We start from the raw sequence: 10618 nt of genomic DNA on the forward strand, positions 1-10618 counted from the left end.
CAAGAGATACAGAAAAAAAGTTAAGCTGCGAAGGACATAAGGACAAAACCAGCTCAGAATTAAACCAGTTAGAAGAAAGTTAGCAGAAATTGTGAGTGACGACCAACATGAAGGTTGTCCTAAACTTCCGTTGGCAAAGCAATGGCAGAAAAGCCACCGCAGGGAAAAAAGCCGAAAAGAATTTAAATGATCAACCCCACCAAGGGATTTTAACACAAAACATGTCGAGAGGAAAAAAAAAAAAAACGTGGCCACACTCACACTGAACTTCCCAGCGCTCGATTGGATTTGTCTACAAGTAGAATTATTCATGATAAAATATTCTTCTTTCAAGCTGCCAGATTCATCTGACAGCCAAAAAGGAATGTGAGAATAGTGACAAATGTGAGCCTTTTCCAGTTTTTTTTGTCTGCCAACACACACATAAAAAATGGAGTACAAAATACTACAAAAGCACTTGTGTGTGGGTTAGTGTGTAGTCCAAAAGCCACAACAATACTATGCACAAAAAACGTGTCATCAATGCCTAGGGGACATTTTTTTACTCAAGAGTTTAGAAAACATCCATTTTTCCCCGCTGGCACACATCCATACTCACGTTGAAATGGAAAATACACAACTTTATGGGTGTTTTGTATTTTTTTTATGTTTTACAAGTTACCCTCGGGCGAGAAATACAGTAGAAGAGAATTGGGGTTGCAAAGGCGGTAAAGTTTTGGGGATTAAATAATGTTAGAACGGTATATTAGGGAGGTGAGAGTAGAAAAATGAAGCTAAGGGAAAGAAATATGGATTGCAGAGAGGAACACAAGGAAGGAGAACAACAAAAAAGTAGAAGGAATGACCAGAATGTTGAGTAATGCAGGGGTATATGAATTTTAAGCAATATAATTGTTTTCTTCTTAATTAAAAGTGATGTAATGTATAAAGATCATACACATTTTTGTCAAATCATATCTAAAATGCCCCCCCTTTTGTTTCAAAGGCTCAGAGATTAAAGGATTTCCCACTATCATTTATTTATAGTTGTTTGGGCTTTAAAGGGGTTAAATTGATTGCAATATCGTTCTATATATAAAATTTGACTGCATGAAAAAATAATGCAAAGCACTTTTGACTTTCAGAAAAATGTCAAATGTAAAAATATAATAATCCGAAAAACAAACATGAAAATTATCTAATCTACTCATTTCCCACTTAATGACCAAATCTGAACCCCCTTGCAACATTTCCCTCATCTACCAGTTAAAAAGTGTAATATATACCAAATAAATTCCCTCATACACTAATAACATCCCCTCTAGTCCACCAGCATCTCCTCCTTCCATCTCTCAAACCCCCTGCAACCCCCCTACAGACCCTCCCTCCCCCCTGACTCCAGGCCACCCCCTCCACTAAAGCAACTTCACCAGCCCAACACGAAAAACCAAATCCATCACCAAGCATAAGACAACTCTCCAGTCATGTGACCAAGAAGCGCTGGAGGAAAAGGGCGCACAGAAGCAATCAATCAAGTCACTTGAGGGTCCGCCCCCCTCTAGCCCCACATCCCCACATCCCCCTACCCCAGCTGTCAATCAATCGGCACGCAGACGCGAGTCACAGGTGCACACACATGCGCCCCCTCCCGAGCAATACCGCAATCTTAAAATGCATGCACGTGCGTCTTCTTGGCGTGCATCTTAATCACGCTCACACACCCATGCGGACCCCCCCGATCCCCATAAGACCACATGAACCAACACCACCATCCCTTTAAAAGAACAACCAGAGTCACATTTTTACGAATATGGCCGAGACCCCAAGAAAAAGTGCGGAAATACTAATTACTAACAATGTGATGCGGTTTTACCTTGTCTGTTGGGGGGTCCGTCCGTCATGCAGTTGGTCAGGATAGGATCCACAGCGGAGGATGGGGTTCGGTGCGTTCCAGCGGCGGAGGAAGGCGAGAGTGAAGGAAGGAGGAGTGATGGGAGAGGCGGTGTGATGATGCTGGAAAGGGAGGGGGGAGAGAGAGGTTGGAGAGGGGGGTTAAGGATGGAGGGTGCTGGTGAATCGAGGCTAAAAGCCTCTTGCCGTACTCGCATCAACGATAGCGATACAGAGTCAAGCATTGGAAAATGAAAAAATGAGGAGCTGCTTTTATTCAGCTGGAAGCGTTAAATGAGGGGAAAAATGGCATGGTGTGTTTAAAAATGTAAGAATCCTAAAATGAGATGAAGATTGGATTGGATAACTTTATTATACGTATGTCGAGGCACACTCGTATGTCGGGGCACAGTGAAAGCTAGTCTGAATAATAATTAAGAAGATACCTTTTCATACCCTGCTCAAAGGGGAAATGTGGGAGGGAAATGGATGCATGGTAAAGTCGAATGAAAAAGTGAGCGGATGAAAAATCGGCATGAGAAGGATGGGAAATAAGAGAAAAAGCAGAAAAAGTGAAATGAGGAAGCGATGAGAACTGACAATTGAATGATGGAAACCGGAAAGCCCTGATAAAGGGAGAACGGAAATGAGGAAAAGGCAAAGCAGAGGAATGGAAAAAAGGGGAATATGATAAGAGAAATAAATGAGAAAGACAGAAGAATGGGGTCGGTAAAAGAAGTGAAAAGTTGATGGAGGAAATATGGAGACGGTATGATGTGAACAAAGAAGAGGACTGATGGAAAAATGCTATGACAGAAGGAAGAAAATGAGATGGGGATGATGACAAAAGTAAATGAGGAAGAGGTGACGATCATTGAAATGGAAAGAGATGATGAGGGAACATTCAAAAAAAAGGGAAGCAGTAATGACTGATTCATGGAAACGAGGAAGAGACAACAAACAACAAAATTAAAGCAGCGGGGAGGAAATGAGGTAAAGCGCATGACAAAAACAAAGAAAAAGAACATGCATAAAAACAAAAATATCAACAGATGCAAGTGAAAAGGATAATGGAGGAAGGAAGTGGTGATCAGGTAAATGATAGAAATATGACAATTCAATTGAGACTCTGCGTGACCGGACGTTTGGTCACTGGTCTTTGGGTCTCCGATCTTTTGGTCCCTTTTGGTCACCGGTCAAATGTACTTAGATATTAAACAGTACTTAGATTAAACTCTATCTCTTAGATATCAACCTCTTTCTCATAAATATAAATTTGAGAGCTGGCTTCAACAATAACTATCTGTCTTCATTTGACCGGCGACCAAACGTCCGGCGACCAAACTTCCGTCGACCAAACGTCCGTCGACCAAACGTCCGTCGACCAAACGTCCGTCGACCAAACGTCCGGCGACCAAACGTCCGGCGACCAAACGTCCGGCGACCAAACGTCCGGCGACCAAACGTCCGGCGACCAAACATCCGGCGACCAAACGTCCGGCGACCAAACGTCCGTGCACTCTGCGTTACTATTCATTGTTTGAATGCTTCCCCCAAATATTGCTGCAGTCATTCTGTTCTCTAATTGCCTGGCCAAAAAAAAAAAAAAAAACCTAGACTTTGGCCACTACTGTAGTACTTGGATCCTGCACGCATCTGGTTGACAATCCAAGCACGTTCACTCACATACACACTGAGAAGAAGCAGTATGGCGAGGGAGATCTAACTGGGCAGTTGACGTCATTGGTGACGGTTTCGGACGAAGGCCGGCCATTTGTTGATGTGCAGTTTGCTCACGCACTCACGCACGCACGCACGCCGTTGGTTCGCACTCTCGCAGAATCAGAAAAAAAAACATGCATGGTGATGAAGCACCTCTGGAACGCAGCCTTGATTCTGAAACTTGAATTCTACAAGTGCCAAACAAACATCCAGAGAAAGGTAGGGAGACACTTTAAAGCAATATAAAGACTGGGAATATAGTGCAAGATGTTATTTGTTTTGGTTTCTAGTCTCTTCCTGGTTGTTTACAGTCATCTGTCCTTCTAACTTTCTGGTTTCTATCCTAATCTCTTGCAAGTTTCCTCAATTTTTTCTCATTTTATATCACCTCATCCTTGTTTCTTGTCATCCTCACCTTGCGTACGTCCTTCTTTTTCATCTGTACCGTTTTTTAGTATTGCTTCTGCTACTTTCATCACTTTTTTTTGCTTCCGAAAACTACCCCCAGGGTCTTGTCATCATTTTTTGGAAGTTACGCACCATCAAGTTCATGAAACAAGGACAAAACACCCCAAAGTTTTTTTTTTTTTTTTTTAAACTTGAGATCCCTGTCATCTCACTTGAAAAAAACCTTTTTTGATGATTTTCTGCACAGTGCGATAGCTATTGGACACGCTTTTAAAAAAATCGTATTTGCAAGGACGACGCAAAGTCACTGGGATGGAAAAATGCACACAAGATATGAAAAGATCAGGAAAAAGTGGCTTTAAACCTCATGGAGTGAAGAGTCATTTCACCCATATCAGTCAATGACTATTCTATAATAGACACTTGATAATTATACTGAAGCAGTAAAAACGGGGAAAGATTTCCACAAGGACGATAACCTAATAAAAAATAAATAAATCTGCAGGTATGGGAGGGGTTTAACATGATTTACAAAATGATAAAGAAAAAGGAAACAAGAGTTGATAATGTAACAATGACGTCAACAAAGCAGGGATGATAGAAGGAATGAAAAAGTGGATTAAACTGGAATGAAAACGAGAAAACAAAATGAAGTCAGAATAGGAAAAAAAAGGTAATCATTAAGGGATGAAAATGGGAAAGAGCAGATGAGTGAAGCTTGAAATGAGGAAGAAGTAGCAGAAAAAGGATAGAAACGGGGATAGAAACATGATTATGTTGGAAGCAGACGGAGATGAACGAAGGATTGCAATGAGGAAGTGGCTAAAAAGATGCAAGCTCAGCAAAATGGAGGTGGAGTATGAATGAACGTTTACAAGAGTGTGGTTGTAGGAATGTGTGTATACATATATGTGTGTGTGTGTATAAGCCTGAGAGAGAAAAAGAAAGAGAGAGAGAGAGAGAGATGAATGGCACCATTAAACGCCACGGACAGCTCTACGATTGGGTGCACTTCTCATTGACAGACCCTCCAAAAAAAAGTCACTCCATTAAGTGTGCTTAGTTCACTTCCATGTCCAGAATACTTCCACTATTCATTTTTTAATATCCTGCCTTTCAGGTCATGTGAAGTGATTAGTGTCAAATACCTTGTCAATCAAAAAAAAAAACTAATGTGGTCATTTACACTTAAATTCACATCTACAAGCTATGATAGAAACTTTAATGGAGCTGATAGGATCACATTTGGTCAGATTTGGGGACTGTTTTATTTTCAATTCACATTTAAATATTATATCTATTATTTTTGTTTATAGATCAGGATTGTAAAAAGTAGGACTCACAGATCAGGTCAGGGATTTGAGGTTATGTATCAAATCCTTTTTTTCCAAGCAGAGTCCAAAGTTTATTCCAGAAAGGGCTGCAGAATTTGTTTGTAAACTGATCCAACAATGTTTGTCTGAAACAAGCAACACCTGACAGTAATCAATCATAGAATCTTCATCGGTTGGAAGGAAAACCTGCACCCACTGCAATACTGTAGGACTGGATTGCACACTAAATTAAAAAGAAGTGTTCTTATGAGCATGAAATACCACATGCAACTACATAATGGTTGTTGGCAAACAAAATGTATACTTAAACAAACCTTGAAGGCATTTTTCTTTTCAATCCAAGACAATTTAGCGTCACGACTCAAGCCTGCAATGCATTGATTTTAGATGCAGACCAAGGCAAGCCCACTCAACTACTGCGCTGCCTCTACGTTATTCACCCCACTGGAGTGCAATCATTTTGAGAGTGGGACACTTTACAGACAGACATATCTACCTTCTCTAGAGGACATGATGAATTCATTTTTTTTTTAAATTGCTCTTTCCTCAGTTGCTGTCTTTTTGTTTGAAATCAAGAAAAAGTCCAGCAAAATAACCCCAAAAAAAACTACAAAAATTGAGAAAATTATTAAAAACATGACCTAATAACCAAATTGTACTCACTTAAATAATTAAATAAAAGTTGTTTTAAGTAATGCATAAATAGCTCTGTTTGTGTGGTATTAATTTAACCTGGAATAATTAAAATAAGATGATTTAGAGTTGGAAGGAGGTGTTAGGGTGGTCTCTTCGATGGGAAAAAATGGTGGGATGGGCCAAAAAGGTGAGGGGGCAGGGGGAGCAACATGCACAGAATCTCAAGCAAGGCTCCAGTTGTGGTCGTCATGGTAACAGCAGGGAGGCAAGTACTCTCTCTCTCCTCGGACTGATGATTGTCTCTATGCTTTGACACTAGCCTATGTGTACCCATAAGTCTGCTTGTCTAGCTGTGAATCACTATGTGGTGGTGGGGGTCTTATTTGAGGGTCAGATTTTTTTGATATAGTGTGCATACTTTTTGGCATCCATATACAGATAACAAGTGTCACTTGTATAAATCCCTATTTATAAGAGTGTCAGCATTTTAGGATACGTGTTTCAGGGTGATCTTCTTCAGGATGAAGCATGTGTTTATGAGGCCACATACACTTGTAAACAAGGCAGGCAGTTGGTGGATCAGTGAGCCATCAAGCTGTAAACACACAAACAAAATCACAGACAAATCCATCTTCAAGCCTGTGTATGCACACAAACTTGTGTGCAATGGTTAAGCTATATCTTGTAGTAGTATATTCAAATGTTATGTTACTATATTTCAGTATTTTTAATACTAATCAAAGAGGAAACATTATATATATAAGTCGCATTGAAGTATGTTAAATTTTTTCAAGGGAAATTTTGTATTATTTCACAAACCCAAAACAATTGTTAATTGTGTATGCAGTTTAAGAATATTTCATTTGAAAAACGATGAATAATCTAGTTAGGTTTCCATCATCCATTGTGATTATATTAAAAATTATACTGTAACACCGATGGAGCTCAGCATACTGTCGCCATCTAGCGTCTTCTTGTGGTGTTACGTAATCGGCCTTTCTTGAGCTTTTTACACCAAATTCCACCATGAAAAATACTTCACCATCACGACCAACGTTAAAAAATATCTGAGCACCATAGAAAGCTGAAAAGGTCGCTGTCACTTGTGAAAACAGTTTCCTCCCAGGTGTAAGACCCCCCCTTTAAGGGTGATGGATGACCCTCTACAAAGGAATTGACTTTGCCGCTTTAACTTTATGCATTTTGTCATTGACATAGTGCTCATAGTCAGATGTAAAAATCATCATACATTTTATTAGCTGGGCATCTTTCAAGGCACATAAGGTCACCCAACAGTCGACTCAATACAAAAATAAAACAGAAAACGTAAGGGTCACTCACCCCCGTGACCCTAATGAGGATAAATCGGTTGAGAAAATCAAATGAGATGAGATCAACTCTGAGTTCTGAGATTCTTTTGGCCGAGATTATTTCATATTTTAATGATCGTGATCCTGATTTTCTTGCAGGTGCTTCAGGGACACCATCTAGTCAGTGGGTACAGCAAGCAGTGAAGGGTCTTGAACCTGATTTTTAATGACACTAATTAGTAATACACTCATGAATTGATGCTGCATAACTGACTGACCTGGATGGATCTTCCTCTATGGAGAAACTTCCTTTAAGCTTCACACTGTTCATCTTTCCGTCTAACAGTCCATAGCTCAGAGTCACCTGACACATGAACACTTTCCTTAAATACATTTGCCTTGTGTAAAGGTTTTTTGCATGTATTTTTCCTGCAGTTGCTTCAGCTTTGTTAAATCGTAGCACAAACCTGATGCGGAATGCTGCTGCGCTGAATCAGCATGAGATTCTCCAAATGAGAGTGAAACAAGGGGCAGTGGACCATGGGGACCCCCACACGCTGCTCCACGATGAAACCAACCGTGCAATCGTCAGGCAGGCGGATTTTTTCTGATGTCTCCAGAAAGTGAGAGCCCCTAAATGTGTGTAAACATATAAACACAAACACACACACACAAGTATATATTTACAGTTTGCATAATAGGGGGTTCTGTTCTACTTCTGACAGATGTGAAGCATGAATCATGATGGGATAGTTAGTGCATGAATACCGAGCCCAGGGGGACATCTTGTTGGCCAGACGTCGACTCAAACAAAAGCCTGCTCCTCCAGTGGCAAACCAGAACTTCACTTCTTTCTAAATACATGCACACACACACACACACACAAATGTGCATATGTTTGTTTTTGTCATTTCAAAAGATTAACATGCCATTATAACATATACTATAGCATTTCTTATCCAAATCTCACCACAAAATACCATCCATAAATCTGCACAAAAAAGCATCCTTAGGTGTTTTTTTTCAGTGATGCCTTGAGATATGAGTAAAAATGGCTCAGCATCCAAACACGAAACTGAAAGATTTTATATTGAGAATTGGTTTAGTTTGCCTAAACTATGGCAATATATGCTCGCATTCTTTTTTCTTTTCAGTGCACATTTTTAACATTTTTGTTTTTGTAATTTTGGGTTATAATTATAAATGCTGTACATATTATAAAGATGTCTCACGTTACCGTGGTGTTTCCCTTCATGAGCTCAAGTGCTGTGATTGGTTTGTCCAGACTGGGCTTGCCCACATAAATGCCATCATCCTGTGGGAAGGTGGAGAGCATGGTGAGGAGTGCCTTGCCATTGACGTAGTTGTCATCATCCACGTGGCAAAACCACCTGGGAAGTTTACCAGAACAAACTGTTAAAATGGATTTTGGTTTATGGACTAATTCATGAGGAAATGTCAGTTTTAAAGGTTTTAATCCATTTTCTTATAACAGGTCACATAAATGTGTGGCTCACCTCTTGTCAGACTCCAAAAAGCCATCGTACTCTGCTGCCATCTTGCAGACCAGAGCCTGCTGGCTGTGGTCTGGCTGACAGCCCGTCACAACCAGGTTGTAGCCTGAAATCATTGTCACATGTTAACATCATTAAAGGGTTTATGACCTCTCGGTGATTGACAGAATTAGTCATAAATATAAAAATGATTGGGTTTTTTTTCACTGATAATGTCAGCATTTTCCCTTTGGCTTATCACAATTAGCTGTGCTAAAAATTGTCATGTGGATTAATTAATTTATTTGGGGTAGAATGTATTGAGGGTCATGAATTCATTGTTATACCTTTAGCAATCAGGTGGTCATCTTCTTTGTCTGTAAAAATGAATGTCTGCAGGAAGAAAGCAGCAAAAAGATAGAATGAAATATAACATAAAGCTTCATATTTTTATGAGATGATGCCACAGCATTTGAAGTGAAAGAAGAGTGAGCTTGCTTTTGTAATCTGCTTCTCAACTTCCTGTTCTGCACTTCCACTTCATGTATTGTTAAGAAGCTCCACTTCCCGTCACCCCTTCCTGTGCGTGCATACGTGTGGGTGTGTTGCACGTTGACTATTTAAAATAATGAAGATGTTGGCATGGCAATGTTTCACTTTTTTCATTTTTTATTAATAATTATGAATATAATTGTATCCTAATATATTTGAGTCTATATAATTATCTTATATTTTGGTCTATATGTCAACAAATATTAATGAAGTGACTACATTCTCATTTAATGCTTAAATGTAAATGAATTAAAGGATACTATCTAACACTCGATCTCAAAACTGCCTTAACCAAGGCTGGTTTCTTTAATAAAGACTACAAATTCTTAATCAAATTCAAATACAGGACATTCAGAGCTTTTTAATGATACCAAATTTATTTAGCAATATTCCAATTACTTCACATAGATTGGGCAATTTCAAAATAAATGGAATTGGACAAAAAAAAATTTCCTGGTAGTCAAGAGGATGTGGCAATTATATCGGCATTAATATCAGGTCTTATTGCACTTTGCTGTATTTTTTTCATAATAGTATTGATTCGTATAATTCTACTCATTTAAAATACAGAACTATTTATTTTAATTAGAGTTATTTGGAGTTGTTTTTTTTCTGTTTACTGCCCTAAATTAAAAGATATCAATTTTAAATAAATGTGAGCTAAATACTTCATGTACTAAGAGTAGTATTTAAACCCTTGTTTTATAGTGATACAAATTCTACTCTATATCTTTTATGTTACATGTGCTGTTTTGAAGAGCGTTTCAGGTCCCTTAGAGATGTTTGTGTTGTTGTGTTTGTCGTTGTTTTTTGTTTAATAAACATGCATAAAATAAAATAAACTGAGAAACACTCACGTGCGTCTTGGTTGTGGAGATCCAAGTATCCAAAAGGAGGGCAAGTCGTGTCCCATGGAACTTTCCGGTGGTCTTGACGGCGATGAAGATGTCATCCAGCCGCAGCTGGTAGCCTGCGTGGTCCAGAGGCCCCGCGGTGATGGCACAGTTCCAGGGTGGCCGATGGAGCGCTTCGGGTGCCGGACGTGGACGACGAAAAGCCGTAGGCAACAGCAGACGCCCAGCGTCCCAGTGAGAATGCGCGTAAAAAAGCACAAACAGGGCGAGGATGAAGAGTGACAACCTGCGACTAAGGATGCATCTTTTCTTCATGGCACAGGTGATGACGAGAATTAAACTTAATTAAGTTATAAAAACAGATAAATCGAGTGAATCATCGCGAGAACTTCTTCCTCTTTCACCATGGGGTTCCTAGACAATGACGTCAACATACACAT

At 39.5% G+C, this 10618-nt stretch overlaps 2 protein-coding genes and 1 long non-coding RNA gene across 3 annotated transcripts in view; 1 reads left to right on the top strand and 2 right to left on the bottom strand.

Moving 5' to 3' along the window:
- Positions 1-5402, bottom strand: part of LOC144198456 (protein phosphatase 1 regulatory subunit 29-like) — a 60224-nt gene extending 54822 nt beyond the window's left edge. The window contains exons 1-2 of the mRNA XM_077719481.1: positions 5343-5402; positions 1853-1992 (exon numbers count right to left, since the gene is read on the bottom strand). The gene's annotated coding sequence lies outside the window, so the exon portion shown is untranslated. The remainder of the gene's footprint in view (positions 1-1852; positions 1993-5342) is intronic.
- LOC144198459 (uncharacterized) lies at positions 3722-8268 on the top strand. Its single transcript, XR_013326716.1, has 3 exons — positions 3722-3810; positions 7439-7918; positions 8005-8268. It is a non-coding gene; the product is annotated as an uncharacterized LOC144198459 (long non-coding RNA).
- LOC144198457 (beta-1,3-N-acetylglucosaminyltransferase manic fringe-like) lies at positions 7292-10587 on the bottom strand. Its single transcript, XM_077719482.1, has 8 exons — positions 10182-10587; positions 9120-9165; positions 8797-8899; positions 8517-8670; positions 8048-8133; positions 7747-7912; positions 7558-7643; positions 7292-7495 (listed from the first exon to the last, which is right to left on the bottom strand). Exons 1-8 carry the CDS (start codon positions 10491-10493, stop codon positions 7444-7446), a joined length of 1005 nt encoding a protein of 334 aa, XP_077575608.1. The 5' UTR covers positions 10494-10587; the 3' UTR covers positions 7292-7443.
- Between the last annotated feature and the right edge of the window lie 31 nt (positions 10588-10618).

This window comes from Stigmatopora nigra, chromosome 6 (genome assembly GCF_051989575.1).
Source record: "Stigmatopora nigra isolate UIUO_SnigA chromosome 6, RoL_Snig_1.1, whole genome shotgun sequence".
Classification (NCBI taxonomy): Eukaryota; Metazoa; Chordata; class Actinopteri; order Syngnathiformes; family Syngnathidae; genus Stigmatopora; species Stigmatopora nigra.

Bases quoted from the DNA above. Each gene is read 5' to 3' on its own strand.
- LOC144198457 (XM_077719482.1), bottom strand. From the start codon at position 10,493: ATGAAGAAAAGATGCATCCTTAGTCGCAGGTTGTCACTCTTCATCCTC. The intron at 9,166-10,181 runs GTGAGTGTTTCT...TTCTTCCTGCAG, and splicing joins TCTCCACAACCAAGACGCAC to ACATTCATTTTTACAGACAA. The intron at 7,496-7,557 runs GTCAGTCAGTTA...ATTAAAAATCAG, and splicing joins ATAGAGGAAGATCCATCCAG to GTTCAAGACCCTTCACTGCT.